Below are 19,473 nucleotides of genomic sequence, written 5' to 3' on the forward strand. Positions count from 1 at the left end.
TACATTTTCTGCACACCACTGGAATAACTAGGTATATTTAAGCCCCAAACACTGAGTCTGGCCCCCTTGCAGGCAGTGGCACACCTGTGGAGAGCGCCCGGGGAGGGTCCCAGGACCACTGCGTGAAGACTCCATAAAGCTACGGGACACAGCAGGTAAGAGGCAGCGTTCTTTACCAGCAGAAGAATTTCCCTATGTTGTCCTGCAGCCACAACATGCACACACGTGGGGTGTAAGGGAAAAACGATAAATACAACGCTTAGAGAATTTAAAAACTCAACCTGAGGTTGTGGGATTTCGAATGTCCTTAATTTTGATGTTCTATTGATTTTAAGTTAAAGGTAGAGAAAAGCAAAGGAAAGAAAAAGAAAAATCCCAAACGGTCGGTGGTACATACGGAGGAGAGAGTGGCGGTATCAGGCAGGAGAACCAGGACACAATCCAAGCCGGGCTGAGAGGCTGGCGCGGGATCGGGCGCAGGTGGATCGGGCAGGGGGCACGGCGGCCCCTGGATCCATATTGAAATTGCTGTGAGACCATGCACAAGTCGCTGGACCTCTCTGAGCCCCCACATGTGCTGAATGACAAGCTACAGGAAAGCGCCGAGACATACCCTGTGTGTGGCAGATACTCAGCAACTGCATCTGACGGAATGAACTCTTGCTGCAATCTATGCAAACCATAAGATGGATCGGCTACAGAGCCTGGATTCAAACCCCGGGTCTCCTGGCTCATTTCACCAGCCAGGAGTCCCTCAAAAACACCTTATGTTTCTTTGCCATTTTACAAGGAAGGAGAGAGTGCCTCCGTCAATCTCATCAACAATGAGTGGCAGTCATGGGAATGACATCAGGCTGCTGCCACTGAGATACCACTGCCACCTGGCGGCAGCATACCTAAACTACGGGGGGCGGGGGTGTCGAAAGGGAACGACTACCAGCACCACATCTGTGCTGCGCTCAGTCGTGTCCGACTCTGCAACCCCGTGGACTGCAGCCCACTAGGCTCCTGTCCATGGGGTTCTCCAGGCAAGAATGCTGGAGTGGGTTGCCAGGCCCTCCTCCAGGGGATCTTCCCAACCCGGGGATCAAACCCAGGTCTCCTGAATTGCAGGCGGATTCTTTACCATCTGAGCCACCAGGGAAAGTGAAGTCACAATCCTAAGCCTACAACAAAAAGTGCTTAAACAGTAAGAACACAGGTCACCATCCATCACCGGGCAAAAGGGCCACTGACTACTGGGCATTTGATGATTCCTTGACACCCTGACCAGAGTGTGCTTGCTTTTGTTTTTTTGGGATGGATGTGTACACACTGCTATATTTAAGAGGGATAATGAAGAAGGACCCAGCAAACAAATAAAACGATACTATGGAAAAATAATAAATAAAATTTAACTGATTTAACAACCATCAACAAACCAACCACCACCGAAATGGAGCAGACATCCAGGTCTTGATGAGAACTGCTAGAAGCCCAGGGCTCCCCATTTCGGTACTTGCTCAATCAACTGTCTGAACCCCACATGCGCCTGAATCCGTACATTTCGAGCCTGTCACCTTTAAATCATCCTCAGGCTGTCACAGTCTCCCAAAGCTCCACTTTCCATGTCTACCATCTTAGTCATCGCTTGTAGCTGCGTAGAATTCACACATGTCACAAGCACTGCCTTTCAGGAGTTCCCAGAGATTCCGGAAAGCAGCTGGAGACAATGCGGACCAGGGCAAGGCGGCAAGCAGAGTGGAATCCACTCAAGACCACCTCTTCCTTGACACTGACCTTGGCCATCTGTTCAAAGAGACATTTCCCCAACCTGTTGGGCGGGCAGTAGGTCTCCATCCTGCGCTAAGAGAAAGCAAGGTACTCACTCACTGAGGACTCACGAGGAAAATACGCACGAGAGGAGGGAACAGAAGAGGGGAGCTCTGGACAGGCAGCCACCGATATCCACAGCAGCGGGGCGGCCTCTCCTCGCAGGGGCCGCATCACGCCGCCTGTATTCCTCTCTCCCATGACTGGTCTGGTGTTCACCTCCCAGGGCCCGCCGGCAGGTCCTGATGTAGGCCCCGCCTGTCCCGGGACACCCGGCTGCAGAGATCAGGCCTCAGAAAAGATGTCCCTGCAGAAATCATGGTCTGAGCAGCACCTGCCAGCTCCACACACGGGTGCCTCCCAGGGCCTTCTGCCTGCGTTCAGGAAGCCCCAGGAACGGGCGAGGCCTGGGTCTGAACCCAGCCCCAGGCTTGTACCAGCTGCGGGAGCTGGGCTCGGGTCTGGCCTCGCCTTCCCCACGGAGAAAACGGGAGCAATGATAACGAGCATCCTGACAAGGGTCAAAGAGGCACGAGGCGGCAGGTGCTCGGTGCCCACCAGTCCCTTCCCAGTGCAGCCCCAGCTTGGAGACCCAGGCTCAGCCTCGGAGACAGCCACCCGGGCACAGGAGAGGCCTGCCGCTGTCGGGGGGCTGGGGGGGGGTGAGGGGGGGCCGTCCAGGGCACCTGGAACATCAGTTTCCAGGGCTGGGTTTCTGTCCTCTGCCTAGCTGTGACGAGAACCCCTCCAAAGGCGTGACAAGAATGCGAAGTGTCCCCTGGTCCTCCCCAAACGATACACGGCCTCAAACCCCGCCCAGGTCCAGCCGCTCAGCCCCACCGCGCTCCAGCTTACTGTAAAGGTGCCGGCTCGGGACACACACCGCTCATCCTAGCCACACCCTGCTGGTTCTGCAAGGCCTGCCGAGCTTGTTCTAAGCTAAAAGGTCAGGAGGTGGGGGACAAGGGGCAGGGAGTGAGGGTCCTGAGCCACAGAGCAGAACGTGGACTCTCCAGGGTGGGGGACACTTTGCACAGATCTGGCCCCGGGTCTTGAACACGACCAGCCGGGGACTAATTCACCGTTTGTGCTAGAGAGCTGGGGACCATCTCATGTGGAGCTAGAACCCAAAAATCAAGCCAAAGAACCAGAGAGCAGAAAGGAAGGGAAGCCTGTGGAAATAGAGCTGGACTTCTGCATCTCTGATAAATTTTCCTCTGCTGCCAACTTCAAAAGTTACTTTCAACTCATCACTTGGAATCCCTCAAGTCCTGCCCCCCAGAGCCACTCAGGTGAGCTCCTGTTCTGAGAGCAAGCGGGTCTACGAACCTTCTGGAAGCTGGCACGCCGCAAGGTTCCCAGGCAAAGTCAGAGGCCAACTGGGCGGAGACACAGCTTTGGCATCGCAAGGGGGCAAAGTATCAACCATCAAAGAGTGAGGTAAGGGCTTTCGGACAACAGGGCAAAGAGCCCGGGAGGTGAAAAGACCCCTGCTCTCCAGCCTCCGGGTGACAGAGTGGCCCCTCGAATGAGCACCGAGCCAGGACTCACCTTCCACTGCAGAGAATGGAACCACTGGTCTCGCAGGTAGCTGTTGGCGGCCTGCAACGAGAAGAGGACAGTGGGGGTCAGTCACTGGCCGGCAGCATCTCAGAGCATTTTACAGGCCAGCATGAGGTCCTGCACCAGGCTGAACCCCTTGTGTGTAAAACCAAACCGGAAGCGGTCACCTGGTGGACTCATCTGAAATAAGACACTGCTCTTGCCTAGCACTTATTCTGTTGGGCAGACGCTGGTGGCTGCAGGAGCTTCAGCAGCACATGTTATGTCAGCTTCTGCAGGATCAGAGAAGGGGCCGGGATGAGTGGGGAAGAGGCACGGGGTGAGGGAGTGATGGGGATGAGCCGCCTGGATGCTCCAGGCGCCAGGCATTTGCCATCCGTGTAATGTGTCCCCCGAGGTGGGCAACGCTCTGTTTCACAAAGGGAAAAACTGAGACCCTGAACGCTCACGTCAACTGGCCGCATTTAAACCCGCAGCCTGTTTTCCAAGCCTGTGGGTTTAACCACTGCACCCCTTGCCAACTGCAGACAGCCACGGTGGAGACCAGGCAGCCTTGGCCTCAGGCAGAGCTAGTAGATGTTACACATCCCCGTTCGGGGAGCTCGGCCTTCCATGACCGACACCACGCCAGCTGCGAGCCTCCGGGCCACTTGGGGTCAGACGGCTCTCACCCCCGATTCCAGCACGTCTGCTGATGACAAGGGCAGTATTCACGGCAGGTCTGCCAGGTGCTGGACGCTAGGCCCTACTCCTGGAAGAGCTCATCCCGTCCTTCAGTCAACCCTGGGGAGCAGGCACTGCCGGCCATGGTGCAGATGAGGAAACTGAGGCTCGAGAGCTTGAACTCATCCCCCAGGGGCTCACAGGCAGCATGGGTGGGGGGCCAGGGCCTGGACCCAGCGGTTGGACTCACAGTGAAACCACTGTATGACAGCGTCTCAAATCTGCTGCTGGCCACGCCCAAAGCAGAAACGTAGCGCCCCTCCCCTGCCTGAGCCCCAGCCCGCCGTTCCAAGTGGCCGACCCTGATGGGCAAGGGACTCTGACAAAGGCCAGCGCCTCTCTCCAGGCAGGAATGCCTGCCTTCTTTCCCTGAGCCACACACACTTGCACACACGCACACACATACACACACACATGCACAAATGCACCCAGCATGTGCATCCTGGGGTCACTTTCATTCAAGGAGATTCAGCTCTTACAAATGAGCTCCTCTGATCCCCTGCAAACCACAGATGAAACTCCAGCTGCTTGTCCAGGTCAGTTTGGGGAAGTCTCTGAGCTGCAGCAAATGAACCAGTTCAGTGGCCCGTGGAGCTGGGAATCGGGCTTCCACGGGCAAGCTCGGAGACGCGTTTGAAACCCCAAGCGGCTCCACACAAGCACCTGGAGGCCATGTGAGTCTGTGCTTCTGCTCTGAGTAGGGGAGTAGGCTGGGGGACTCCCTCCATGGGACGCAGGAACCTCTGCAGTAGCTGAGTCTCCAGAAGCCCTGGGTTCAAGCCCCCTGAGGACCCAAAGCCTGTGACACCTGACCAGGGCTGGGCAGGCCATGGGAGAGTCTGCCACAGGGCCCAGCAGCCCCCTCAGAGGGCCCATAGGGGTCATCTGCCGGTGCTGACCAAGCTGTGGTCTCAGGACAGCTCGTGGATGTTAGGGTGACTGAACACAGCCCACACTCGGGAAGAGTGGGGCAAGACCCCAAACAATGAAGCCACGGAAGATGCCCACGGAGCACGATGCCCCGCACGTGCCAGCAGCAGGGATCAGGGTGGAGTGGCCTCGGCCAGCACGGTGCTGACAAACGAGTAACAGCAGGCTCCCCTGGACGAACAGCCCTGATTGTGGTGTGCGCGGACATCCACACTGATGCCCCTTGGCCGAGTCCAGGCTCCCAGGGGACATCCCTGGACCAGAGCTAAGACAGGATCCTGGTGGCTCTCAGGAGCTCGTACAGGCGGGAATGAGCTGTTCCAGCATGCTTCAGGCCCACAGCCATTTCTCTGCTTTTCAACACACCGAGGTGATCAGGGACAGGGGAGGTGTGGCAGGTGGAATGAGGGGCCTCCAAAGACTGTCCATGTCCTAACCCCCAGGAATGTGTTCAGTGCAGTTCAGTTGCTCAGTTGTGTCCGACTCTTTGTGATCCCATGGACTGCAGTATGCTAGGCCACCCTGTCCGTCACCAACTCCTGGAGTTTACTCAAACTCACGCCCATCAAGTCCGTCATGCCATCCAACCACCTCATCCTCTGTCGTCCCATTCTCCTGCCTTCAATCTTTCCCAGCATCAGGGTCTTTTCAAATGAGTCAGTTCTTCACATCAGGTGGCCAAAGTATTGGAGTTTCAGCTTCAACATCAGTCCTTCCAATGAACATTCAGGATGGATTTCCTTTAGGATGGACTGGTTGGAATGTGTTACCTTGGTGCAAAGGGACTTTGCAGATCAAGTTAAGGACCTTGATGTGGGGAGATTACTCTGGTCCCTCTGGCCCCTCTGGGTGAGTCTGTGTAGTTACGAGTGTCTATATAAGAGGAAGACAGGATCAGGTGAGAGTCAGTGACGGAAACAGAGGTCGGAATGATGAGGCCATGAGCCCAGGGATGCAGGCAGCCTCGAGAAGCTGCAGATGGATTCCTCCCTAGGGCTTCAGATGAACCAGCCCTGCCCACACTTGGGAGTTTAGCTCAGAGGGACACATGTTGGATTCACATCTCCAGAATGGTCAGGATACAAATCTGTGCTGTTTTTTTTTTTTTTTTGTAGAATCTTAGTTCCCTGAGCAGGGATCAAACATGGGCCCAGAGCAGGGAAAGCGCCAAGTCTTAACTCCCGCATCAGCAGGGAATTCTCAAACCTGTGCTGTTAACCACCACAGTCAAGGAAATCTGCCTTTCGGCAGCAGGTGTGACCCTACCACCTGCTCTCTGTACCGCCGGGCCCCTGGGAACCAGGCTGGGGAACCCGAAGGCGCCACGCTCATGAAGGGACAGGCTCCGGTCAGGGCGAGGCCCCCACCCCACAAACAAAAGGGTGGGCCAGAAGTTTGCTTGGGAGAGGGGAAGCGACTTGTGTGACACCCTCGCAGTCGCGACTCCCGTCTCGATGCTAGAGACAGGGAGGCCATGGCAAGAGCAAGCCCTCCTGCTCTTTCCTCTGGCTGGTCAAGTTTCGGAGAAGGACAGAGGCCATGGGGGGACGTCCGGAATCCCAGGGCGGGTAACTCAGGGTGCCGTCCGGGGGTAGGCAGCGTGGAGTACACAGAATCCCACGCTGCCGCAGGGAGGGCCGAGCTTGGACGACGGCCCCCAGCCCCACCGCGGGGGACCCAGGGCACATCTCCAAGTCCTGAGGGTCGGTCGGCGGAGCCGGGGCCCAGCCTGGGAAAGAGGCCCTGGAAGTAGGCTCTGGCAGGCGCCAGCCTCTCCTGGCGATAAATCTTTCGAATCCTGCAAGGGCCTCGTTCCAGGCAAATTCTGCCTAATTTCCTCTTCGAAAGTTGCCAAGTTCCCTCTCATTGTTGTATTGTCTGGAGAGGTGAGAAAAACAGCCAAGGGTGCACGGTGGGTGACCGTTCCCAGGTTCGCCCTCCCCGCCCCACTTCTTGGGGAAAAAACAGCACGTGCTGTGCAGCCGGAAAAGGTCTCTCTCTCCAGCTTCCAGTAAGGAGGGCACCCGCCCTGTCCTGCCCTGGCTGCCAGCATTTGGGGTAAACAGTGGCCTGGCCTCCCCGGGGGCTTTCAGGAATGTCACTGAGATGAGCCGGTCTCGGAAACTGTTCCAGAAAGCAGCAGCACTCTCGAGAAAGCAGGGTAGGGTGGGGAGGGTCCCTTTGCTCCTGGTCTCGCCTGAACCCTTGTTGTCCGAGCAGTGGGCTTTGTCCACGTCTCATCAGTGACTGGACAGCCACTGGGGAGGCAGAGATCCCTGGGAGATGATCCGGGTCTTCATCTCTGCTCCACGACTCCACGGGCCGGCAAGGAGCACCACCCCCACCTGCTGCCCGGCACCGTTCATGGGCTCGTGGAGTTACTCCTCACGATGAAATACCAGCAGACAGGGCATTAGGGGAAGAAAGAAGATAAATAGGTCCTTTCTGCACCCGGGGACTCTAATAACATGCCATTAGGGAGCTCACGCTGAAACACACAAAACATCCATAAACACGCCAGTCGGGCCCAGGCTGGAGGGCTGGCGCCTTTGTCTGCTGACTCGACCTGCTGGCGTGTTGCTTGGTGTCTCTGAGCAGGGGAGGAGGACCATTTGCCTGAGAGCACTTGTGCTTTGTTTTTTAATATTCATTTATTTATTTATTTGGCAGCGCCAGGCCTTAGTTGCAGCAGGCGGGATCTTTTTTGTTGTTGTTGTTTTTTAGTTTCAGTGTGCGGGGTCTTCAGTCCGTGGCATGTAGCATCTAGCTCTCTGACCAGGGATGGAAGCCGGTACCCCTGCCTAGGGGGCCTGGAGTCTTAGCCAATGGACCACCAGGGAAGCCCCCTGAGAGCGTTCCTGAACTTTCCCTGAACTCAGGTCAGTTCCCAGGGGGTCTGAGTGAGGCACCGGCTCAAATTCTCATCAAACAGCTACGTAAGGATGAGGGGTTGGGAGCGGAGAGAGAAAAAAACGGAAAGCGGAAGAGAGACTTAGGTCAGGACGCACAGAGAGAAGGGGCCGGGGGGTGGGAGAGAAAGGCCTGGAGAAAGACCCCGGGGGGAAAGCAGAGAGTGAGGTGCATCAGGGGACAGACAGAGACAGGGGAGGGGAGGGAAGAGAAGTACCAGAGAGACAGAGAGCCTGCAGAGAAGGCGGGCAGGGACCCCCAGACACCGCCCCGCCACAGAGACACGCCGCAGGACGGACTCCTCTGCAGACAGGCAGGGGTGCTGGGGGCCCGCAGGCCGCCTCTCGCTGAGGCTGTTCCCGCGGGGGCAGCAGGGGTCGGGATGACACGTCCCGGGTCTCAGCCCTGGTGTGCGGATGGGAGCCATCTGCAGAACTGAGCCACGAGCACCCGGACATCCTGAGCACCCAGAGCAGCTGCTGGGCAGGAGAGCCGCCCTCTTGATGCATTGACTTGGACTGAAGTGCAGATGACCCTGTGCGTCTGGAGGCCGCTGTGGGGGCAGCACGGCTCGGGACGGCACCCGGGTGTGGCGTGGTCTTGATCCCCAGCGCCCCTCGCCGCCGCGCTCAGCCCCCACCCCTCACCCCCGCCAGGGCACAGGGACTGCCGTCACACCCCTGCTCTGGGCCCGCCCTGTGACTCTGCACAAGCCCCCAGGCAGGGGATCCCGCTGACCAGCAGGAGAGCCTGTGCGGGGCGCCCTGCCCGCCACCTCGGGGGCCGCCCCGTCACCACGTAGGCCTGCAACCTGCAGCCCAGCCCCACGGCGCCTCGAGTCTACTTAAGACAACCGGGCGGCCTCTTGCTGCCCGTGAACCGCAGGAGGGCGAGGAGGAGGGGACGACACAGGGGAAGCAAGCTGGGAGGGACCCCAGGGACGGCGGGGCTGCACCCACCTGGCTGCCGCCTTGGCCCACCTGCCCTGGTCAGCCTTGCCCAGGGAGCACTGACAGGAGGCCCCCGCAGGATCAGAGGGACACTTGGGCGAAGCCCGGCACCCCGCATCCTCCAAGCTCCCTGCCCCTCTGTCTGCGGGTCCCTCCTTGGGGGACGCTGCCCGCTCTAGCCCCAAAGCACTGGAAAATGCCCCTGCCGGGGGTAGGGCAATTACAGGGCTTCCCTTGGGCCCGCCTGCCTGGGGGGCTCACGGATGCGCAGTCCGCTCGACCAGCAGACCGGTCCCTCGACTGTCCCCGCCCCACTCAGGAGCTCTCGGCGGCTGCAGCTCCCTCCCTCTGCTGACGTGACCTGTGGGGCCTGGCTGCCTGCAACCCCACAACTCTGGGTGCGTGTTTAGGGCCTGCACTGCCGCCCGCTCCTGTCCACGGCAAGGAACCCCTGCCGCGACACTCCCAGGCTTCGCACCCCCTCTTCCCTCTGCCCACAGTGGGCATCCCATCCCGGCACACTCCTACGCACCCCTCAACACCCAGCTCTAGCATCACCACCCATGGGGAGCCTTCCTGGGAACTCCAGGGTGAAAGCGAGTCCCCAGCCCTTGGGGACAGACCTCCATCTCAGCTGCTGCCTCTGGGGGGTTTGTCTGTGGCTGTCTCCCCAGGGACCTGACTCGCCTCCTCACCCCCCGCCTACACAGGGGACAGCAGGCTCAGGGCTCTGAGATTCCAAGGGCATCTTCTCAGCACCTTCCTCTCCGCTTTCTATGGACTCCTAGTACTGCCGCCTCGCCCCGAGTACCCGCCACTGCTCCCCACCAGCCCAAGTGGGCCAGAGCTGACCACTCCCTTCACAGAAGGTGCAACCATCACAGAGGGGCAGGAAGAACAGAAAGGAAAGCGCTGCTGGCTGGAGGTGAGGAGGGAAAAGGGGAGGGCAGCTAGGAGAAAACCTGCGGGTGTGAGAGATTTAGGAAGAAAACAGACATGCAGTGTCCTCTGCAGGATGACGGTAAAGCTGGAGTCTTCCTGAAGGACCATGAGCAGTTACACTCAGCTTCTGGTGCTCAACATTCCTCAGAGGCCAAACTATGTGCCTCTCAACTCCAGCATCGTTGAATAATCCGGTGGCCACTTTTGGGGAAACAAATTTTAGGGATCATCTCTATGGGCTCAGAGCAGTGTCTCCCAGGAGAGACAGAGACAGAAAGAAAATGTTCCTGAAAGAGAGGCGAAGGAAGACCATCCTCTCGGAGGTGAGAGTCCATTCCCTCTGGACGAGCAGTCCTGACTTGAGTCCCCGCTGGAAGCCCAAGGGAGAGCGATGATGGTAGGCCATTGAAAGCCAACAGGAGGGGGCTGAGAACACCCCCCTGAGTCATAGGGGGCGGAGATCCCAAAAAAGACAGTGTGTGCCACGCGTATGGGCTGCGGCGGCTGTGCCATGAGCTCTGCCTCAGTCCCTTCCTAGGCGGACCCGCCTCTCCCCACCCACGAGGTCCTGGCAGGGCTGTCAGAGTATAGGGCTGCCTGTGCTAAAGGTGGGCGTGGCCCCCCGGGGTGAATCAGATCACAGCCCAGCCAATCAGGACCTTCCAGGAGACTTGATAGGAAGATACTGAAAGGAAAGTGGGCTCTCACATTTTTTAAGGATTACAGACTCCAAGAATGCAGCCTGAGGCTGCCAGACATCCGTCTTTCCCATCACATGGGGAGCCTCTGTCTGACAGCGAAGCCAGCACACAGAAGCAAAGCCAGGAGATGGAGAGATTAGACATTCACGATCGCGTTTGACTCCTGGGTCCAGCTGTGCCTGAAGTCCACTCCCAGACTGTCCAGTTACGTAACGCAGCCACAGCATCAAATTCTCTTCCTGCTTCAAATCATTTGAACAACATCTGCATCATTTCCAACCAACAGTCCCTGATCAGTACACACAAAACCTGCACTCTTTCCCAAGGAGAGGGCTCCTACTTCCATCAGGGCCTCAACAGACCAAGATTAATGAAGAGTGAGAAATCTCCTCACTCACAGTACAACAGAAGGTAGTACATCTGTCTCATACTTGCTTTTTATAGCCTTTTAAAGCCTGTGTCTGTGTGCCTCGGTTTCCTTATCTGTAAAATGGGAGACAGGAAAACTGACAGTTTGGTTTTGTTAGGAGAAACAAAACACAGCGCGGGAAGCTCCTTGGTGGGGACAGGCGCTCAGCAGGAGCCCAGCCTGTGCACACTCCCTCCACCACTCCCCCAGTGAGCCCCCATTTACATCTTTCTTGTACTTGGAGGGAAAAAAAAAACACTCCAAGTCAAACAGTCTTTCCTCTTGATAGCTGGCCGTCTCCTAGGGGAGGAGGAGGGCGTTGAGCGGGGACGGAGCAGAAAGTGCTCGTTCCTGTTTACATGTCCTACCTGCAGCAGGACAGTTCCCCCAGGAATTGTGAGCTGTAAACAGTACTTCGGGGCGTTCTCCCAGGACAGCAGCTGAACGTCTTCAATTGCGCTGTAGGAGACTGAGTTTTCCATGTACCCAGTTGGCTGCAGCAAAAGAAAAAAAGAAAAGACATACATCGGTTATGAGATGAGGCACAATCACTGCCTCGGAAAACATTCTCGGTTTAGCAACGAGCACGCGGAGCTGGTACAGACACCTGGCAACTCTGGAGGCCAAAGGAGTTGTCTTTCCTGGCTGGCGGCGCTCAGCTGGAGGGGAGGGGCCGGGGCGGACACCCGCCCACGTGTTTCGGGAGGTGCGGAGTCAGGACTAGACCGGGGGCACCTTGGGGGTGACGCCTGGCCACTGCTCCTCCAGGCATCTGCAGGACCCAGTGTGGCCAGAGCCGGAACCGCTCCACCCATCACCGTGTCCCAGCCACCACCCTCCCCTGCCCAGGAAGTGGTCATAGCCCCCTGCCCTCCAGACTCCCCTCCTGTCTCCCCCTGCAGACACATGGTCCCCACTTGGCACTCAGGGCCGCGTCCCGAGTCAGCAAACTCGACCACTCCACGCCTCTGCTTGCATCTGCCAGGGGTTCCTGGTGACCCAACCACTAACTCCACCCACAGGCTCCCCGCATCTGGCCTCGCGCCCGCTCCAGTCCCACCCCACCTCCCTCTCCCTCTCCATGCACCCCGACACGGGCCTGCGGACAACACTCGGCCTGCCCTGTGTCCCCAAAAGGTGGGGTCACCCCCACCCCACCCTGCCATCTCCTCTTCCACTCTCCAGACCCCGAAACCCACAGGGCCGCCCCCTCCCCGGGTCCCGCATGCTCACTACATCCGTCTCCATCCCTGTGACCTGTGCGGGCTGTCTGTCTGCCGTCTGCCTCCCCCAGGCCGCGGCTCCATGAGGTCAGGCCACGGCTGTCTCGGTCCCCACTCTGTCTCCAAGGTCCGGTGCCCGGCAAGGACCCAGTGACTTGTGTTGAAAGGGGGCGACTGGTGAGGGTTATCACCAGTCAGTGCCGGGGTGAGGGTGGGGCGAAGGAAATTCAGTCGCTCATGGCTGAGTGAGCTCCTCTGTGACGGAGAGGAGGTGCCAGGCACCCAGAGGCCATGTCCTTGGCACTCAGGGCCCGGGAAGCCAGACTTCAGCAGCGTCGCAGGCGAGCGTGGCCCAGCTGGGAAAGGGGACAGCTAACACCCCCCGCAATGTGACACAGGCCAAGGCTCCCTGAGAAGGGTGACAGCTAACACCCCCCACAATCTGACACAGGCCAAGACGCCCCGAGCGTGCGGCAGGAGCTACCGCCTTTGACTCTTATAACCATGCCCAGAGCAGGTGCCGGGCTGTCCCCCTGCACGGATGAGGAAAACGAGACTCAGGAGGTCACCTGACTGGCCCAGGGCCGCCTGGCTGCTGGCTCAGGGATCTCCGACCTGATCAGTAAGCTCTGACACAAGCAATGTAAAATCTGGGGCCCAGCAAGCGAATTTTCCCCTAAGGACTGAGGACCTCCATGAGGCTTTCTTTTTTTTCTAAATTAAATTTATTTTTTAAATGCAGTACAATTGTTTTAGAGTACTGTGTTGGTTTCTGCCCACCAAGTTGTTTATTTTCAATTCCTATCTGCCAAAGCTGAGATACGGTGGTGTTGGTGGCTGAGGAGCAGAAAAGGGTTGAAGGCCTAAGCTGCCTCAAATTTCCCTGATATGATCAGCTCCCACGCTCAGGCAGTCAGAGGGACTGATCGATCAATTCATTCATTCACTCACCCAGTCAGTCACCTAACAGACACTTAACTGAGCACCTGTTACCTTCCAGGCCGCGTGCTGGCTGCTGTGGGATCTAGCAGTGAACAAGACGGAAGCCCAGTGGGGCAGAGAGACAACAGACAGACAGACAGAAACACCCAGCGACTGCAGAGTGGTGAGTGCGGCACGGAAAACCAGGACCGGCCGTGGGGCACCGAGGAACGAGGGCGGCAAAGTGCGGCTCGGCGCAAAGGGCCGGGGGCGGCCACAAGATGGGGGCACTCGCTCGGGGAGGAGTGAGGCAGGACGGGTGAGAAAGGCCGTGGCGAGGCGGGCCAGGCCACACCCGGAGGCACGGGCAGGCCCGGCTGGGCTCCAGGAACGGGTGCCCACGGGCGGGAGGGGCAGGGCTGCGGGGCGCTCTCCAGCATCACTGGACTGCTGCATGGACCGAGAGGGCGGAAGCAGGAACAGCCTGGAGCCTCCTCCTCGGGTCCAGATGAGCCAAGAGGCCGCCCAGACTGCAGCGGGGGTGGGGAGCCAAGTTCACCCGGCCCTTCTCTCCGGCCCATGGCCCACCCCTTGGCACCAACCCAGGCAACCTCGGTGTCCAGCCAAGACGGTTTGCCAATGCATCCCAAAGGCAAACGCGTGGGCTCCCCATGGCCCCTCTGCCCTGCGCCACAGCCGTCACGTTCTCAATATTCTGCATAAATGACTCAGCCCCGACCGCACGTCCTGTCCTGAGCAGACCAGCAGCACCAGGGGCCTCGGGGATTCGTGTGAACAGGCTTGTGCTGCCTGCTGACTGTCTCCGTGCTGGTGTTTTCAGCACAACGCGATGGGAACTTTCACCTGCCCTGTTTCACATGCCTGATGTTTAGGAGGTGATGGGTATACCTCCCTGACAGACGAAGGAAGATTTTCCTAAGTAAAAAAATGCCTATCCATGCATAACATACTTGGGAAGAGGCTTTGGTGACTAGTTTTACGTATTAAATTAAAAATAAATTAATAAATTAAAGAACTCTCCTTTAGAAAGCAATGGCGCCTGCATGCCTGGACGCGCTGAAGGTCTTTCTCTCCTTGGTGGCCCACAGCTACCCCTTTGCCTTTTCATGGTCTGGCTGGTTCCTAAACCCCAGCCCACGGTCCCCTTGGTGCACAGAGAAGTCAGAGAACACGGGCCAGGACGCAGTTGCTTTGGCATCTAGAAAATCACCTGGCCACACCCAGCGACGGGTACGGAAACCCATTCGAAAATCCCACAGTGGTACAGTGTGTGAGCACATGGAAACCCATTCGAAAATCCCACAGCGGTACAGTGTGTGAGCACATGGGGCGGATCTGATTATCGAGGAAACGGCCAGTTCGGAGTCACACCTTGGGCACGTGAGCAGAAAGCCTGGATGCTTCTATTTCCCACCACGGTGTCCTAGAGACTGAGGCATGGAGAGGCCCTGCACTGCCCGGAGCCCACGCCCACACCAAGCCCGTGGGAACACGCTCCAGATGACCACGACAGGTGGGACTTAGTGTGACGGGGGGACAGCTGACCACCATGCCTGCTTTTCTCATGACCTGGCTGCAGCTGTCTCAAGGTGGCCTTGATTAGAAGTTTCAGCACAAGCATTTTCGGGAAACACTGGATATAAATAAACACATACTGTTTTTTGTTTTTTTTTTTTAAAGCAGATGTATTGCTGTTTGAAGTAGTACTGGCAAAAAGCAAAACTTGGAGAATTAATGAGTTCTGTGTTTGAGCCACTTACTTGCGGGTCTTTGTATAAGTTACTGCACCTCTCTTGATACCACTTCCGCCAATGGTAAAATGAGAATTTATTACGTAAAATAGAATTTAAAGGGGATCCAATCTGTTAATGGCTCAGCACAGCATCTGGAACACACTGAAAAACTCAATAAAAATAAACTATTGTGAGAAACACTAAACTTTTTTATCTCCAGGATCCTCCTCCCCTAAAGCCATAATTCTAGTCTAACCGTGAGAAAAACATCGGACAAACTCCAACCGAACGACAGTCCTCACCAAATACAAGGTGAGTCTGAGCATCTGTCCCTGTCAAGTCTACGCAGACAAGATGACTAAATGGACTGGAGGCCCATATGAGATGCTGGGACAGAAAAACGACATTAGGGGAAAACTAAGGAAACCAAAGTGTGAACTTCAGTAACAGCACATCAGTATGAGTTCATTAGCTGTGACAAACATCTTGTGCTTTCATAAGATGTTAACATTGGGGGCGGGGGGCGGCGGGCAGAGAATTTTCCTGGCGGTCCAGTGGTTGAGACTCTGCACTTCCAAGGCAGGGGGCGTAGGTTCGCTCCCCGGTCAGGGAACTGAAACTCTGCACGTTGCACAGCAAGGCCAACCCTCCCCACCCCACCCTGCAAATGAAAAACCACCGCGGAAGGCGGGTGTGGGGTCTGCAGGAGCTCTCTGTGTGTCCTTGCAGCTTTCCTTTGCCTCTCAAACAGTCCTGATGCAAAAGCCTCACTAAGAAAAGCGCCCCGCTGCTGCTACCGCTACTGCTGACGCTCTTGTCAGCATCGTGGACGGGCCCTGGAGCCCCTGAGGTCTCCGAGGGGTGCGGGCAGCCCGGGACTGGAAGACCCCCGGCCCTCTCTGGATGCAGGTGTCAGCCTGTGCAGGCCGAGGACCTCCTTCATCCTGGGTACTTTCACACTGCCGGGACGCTTTCACAGAGGACTGATAATTCCCTGGTAATCTGAACACGATGATCAGGGCTACAGCAGAGGAGATTCCTGCATGGGGTAAAGGCTGAGTTAGGTAGAAAGGAAAAATTAAATTCTCTGCTTGAGGAGAGCGAGGAAAACCCGCTCTAAGAGGAGTTCTTAAGAGAACATTAAGCAGATGACGAGTTATCGTACCGTGTGGCTCTGTTTGTATGACATCCTGGAATACGCGAGAACTACAGCGACGGCTCCGACCAGTGGTGGCCAGCAGGGGGGCGAGGGGACTGGTTACCGAGGGGCACGGGAGTGGGGGCACCTCTGGGGCGATGGAAACAGTCTGTCCAACGGTGGTGGGTTACCTGACCACACACACTCATTGAAGTCCACAGATGCACACACGCAGGAAGTGGATTTCACCAAATGTAAATTACAACTCAAACCCGACTAAGAAAGGCAACGCATGAACGTTCAAGGTAATTTGGGAGAAATGATGAATAGGACGAAATCTCTCAGACAGAATCGTCATCAAGACCGCTCACAAGCACTCTGGCAGACCGCCTGTGTTATTTTTTAACACCTCACTTTTTGAAGGTCCATACAGTTCTGTAACTTGCCTTTTCCCACACAATGCTGCAGCATATGCCCACCCCATCTTCGGAGCTGTTAAATATTCGACCCCTCGAGTCTCATCACCACTCCGGCCCCTCCCCCAGACGGCACGGTGGTCCCGCTCCGTGCTCACACACAGCGCCACAATGGACGTCCCTGTGAAGAAGCACGTTCTCCTGCCCCGTGTTTAGGATTACTTCCTTAGGCCGGATTCCCAGAAATGGAATTACTGGGACAAAGGGTAAGAGCATATTTTATGTTTCTGCCAAACTGCTCTCGTTAAGGAGAAATTAAGGAGAACTGGGGAGCCCTGGCTAAGACCAGGGGCCTTTACCCCGGGCCACCAGCTTGGCTGGGTCCTGTGGGCTGCGGCGGGCCTGCGATGTAACTGCAGGGCAAGGGTACTGGTATCTCAGAGGCTGCGGGGGGCCCTTCTGCGGGGCGGGGTGGGGTGGGGTCGGGGAGGTCCTTCTGAAAGCAGGGTCCTTGCACCTGGGGAAGCTGGGGGACAGGTTGGGGTGCCTCTGTCCTCTTGCTCTCAGAGACTGATGAGGAGCCAGGTGGGGGCCCTGTTGTAGACAGACCGGGAAGAGACCACGGCCGCCTCCCTACCCCATCACGTAGCACCTGGGCTTGTTGGAGGCAGCAGGGTCTGGAGAGATGTCATCAAGGTCCCCAGGGACCCCCAAACGCCCTCAAAGTTGACATTCCAAACCCTGGACCTTCTCGGGTTTCCCGTGAGGCAGGGAGCAGGGTGACCACAGGCGCCCCGCCCCCTCCCACCCCAACAGCCTCTGACCTCGGCCCTAAGGCCGGCAGGATGTCTCCAGGCTCCGCCTCCCCTGCCTCTCCGGGGAACCCCTCCCTCCCGCCCAGGGCTGCCTGCCTGCTGGTTTCCATGGGGATTTCTGTAGAGGCAAGTGAGAATCATGACGTCCGCAGGCCCCCAAGATGAGGCTCTGGGCTGATTCAAGACACAAGAAGGAAAACGGCTTCATGCACAAACACTCTCCAAGGCCCTGCATCACCATGGATCGCTGCAAACAGGTGGATCAGACAGAAGCACTCTGGCGTGCAGGGCCTGGCACACAGGCGGCCACTGGCCAGCTCCAGATGCCGACGCCAAGCAGGCTTTCATCAGTTATGGACATTTGGTCTGGGGTCTGGTGGTACCCCAGGAGCTCTGGGCCGCCTGCCCCGGGCCCACCGACCTCGCTCTGTCCCATCAACCACCCCTGCAATAGCCCAGGCCTCCCTGGGGGCCAGGAGGAGTCGCCCAGGGGGCCGTGGGATCGGCAGGACAGAAGGAAGAGCCACCGGCCCCTGGTCCCTGCTGCACAGACCTCGAAAGAGCAGAGGCCAGGCCGAGAGGGCAGGCCTGGAGTCCAGGGCTGGCCAGGGCTGCTCTGCAGAGACAGTCAGGAGGCCCTTTTGGGCTCATTAATCACGAGTCCAGCCATGGCAGCTGCCCCCTTTTATGGCCAAACAGCTCAAGAAGTTTAATAATAGAGCTGAGGGCTGATACTTCCACGTTCAGACCCTTCCAGCCCCGGCCACTAGCGTGGGCATGGGAAGCCAGATGGAAACCAGGGCCCCAGGGGTGCTGTGCCACCCTGGGGCGTCTTTGATCCGAGTGGCTGATGGAGGCTCTTGAGGGCCAAACGCAAGAGCAGCACACAGCCAACCAGCAGGTGGGCAAACGTCCCAAGGATCACAGACGCCCCAGGCGCCTCCTCACTGACTCTTCACGAGGCCCCTGGGAACCGGGAGCGGCTGGTGTCCCCGGTAGAGGGGGCCTGAGGCATCACGGCCTGCTCAGCACAAAGGCCACGTCGCTGACTCAGAGGCCAGGTGTGGTCCACGGTGCCACATCCCCTGCCCGTTCCGTGAGACGATGGCCCAGGAGCCCCAAGGTGACCAGAGGGTGCAGGAGGGGGCCTCTCAATTAGGGCGGTGGGGGGAAGGGGTGTGTGTCACGGGTGCACACAGCTAACTACGGCACGGGGTGATAAGTGCCCCGGTGCCGACGTGAGGTACAAAGGGCAGGCCCAGGAGGAGGAACACTCTGGAACACTGGGGAAGGCTTCCCAGAGGCGACCTTCGACCCAGTGGGCAGGGCAGTGCCAGGCACTCCCGGCAGAGGGAAGGGAGGGTCTCCGGGCCTGCGGTGTGCGGACCCCGGTCTCAGGACAGGGCTGGAAGACAAGGACTCCCAGGGAGGCCTGGGACAGGACCCCGAGCAGGGCTCAGCCTTGACTGTCCAACCCTCTAATTTCTGACATTCCCTTTTTTTTTTTAAACGAAGGCAGACCATATAAACAGCAAAATGGAAAAAAGCACAAATACTTGACTGCATTTACTTTTGTATAAGTCTAGGCCGAGCCTGCCCAGGTCAAACCATGGGCCATCTGCGACACCCCATGAGGCGGGCCCCCTCAAGCCCATCCTGAGGACTGCCTGGCAGTGTCTGCTCTTCTAGATCTGTCGCGAGAGCTGGGCCCCTGGGCTGCTGCAGCTGGAAGCGCATGCCCACGCGCCTGTGTTCTCCTGCTCGGCATCCTGTCTGTGTAGACGTGTGCCCAAAGCTTCTTCCATCGCACGCCGTCTTCCTCCCTATGCACCCCCGCTGTCTGCGGACCCTTGTCTATTTGCAGTTTGGGGCTGCCGTGTAGGAAGATGCTGCACGGGGGGGGGTGGGGGCAGGGGAACAAGAGCTCCCACTTGGGGAAATACCCGGAGTGGGGTTGCTCCTGGGCCACCGAGTAAACTGCTTTAAGTCCAAGAACATCGGCGTGTGGGGAGTTCCCGGGAGGTCTGCTGTAAACACAAGCTCGTCTAAGGGCCAATATTCTCACACACCCACGCCTTAAGGAGAACACAATTCCTGAGTCTCGGGGGTGGGACCAGGTGGGGATGGAGCGCGGTTTTCTCAGGAGTCTTTCTCCCGGCCTCTGAGGACCGCAGGAGGCAGCACCCCCCTCAAAGCTGGACTCAGAGCTGCCGAGGACGTGGCCGGGCCGCCGAGAAACTTTCTCTGTGGCTCACGTGGCAGAAAC

At 57.8% G+C, this 19,473-nt stretch overlaps 1 protein-coding gene across 1 annotated transcript in view; it reads right to left on the reverse strand.

Moving 5' to 3' along the window:
- CMIP (c-Maf inducing protein) overlaps window positions 1–19,473 on the reverse strand; it is a 212,591-nt gene that overhangs the window by 69,236 nt on the left and 123,882 nt on the right. Inside the window, exons 2-3 of the mRNA XM_005907889.2 lie at window positions 11,309–11,434; window positions 3,364–3,414 (exon numbers count right to left, since the gene is read on the reverse strand). Coding sequence (XP_005907951.2) covers window positions 3,364–3,414; window positions 11,309–11,434 — 177 coding nt within the window. The remainder of the gene's footprint in view (window positions 1–3,363; window positions 3,415–11,308; window positions 11,435–19,473) is intronic.

This window comes from Bos mutus, chromosome 18 (genome assembly GCF_027580195.1).
Source record: "Bos mutus isolate GX-2022 chromosome 18, NWIPB_WYAK_1.1, whole genome shotgun sequence".
Classification (NCBI taxonomy): Eukaryota; Metazoa; Chordata; class Mammalia; order Artiodactyla; family Bovidae; genus Bos; species Bos mutus.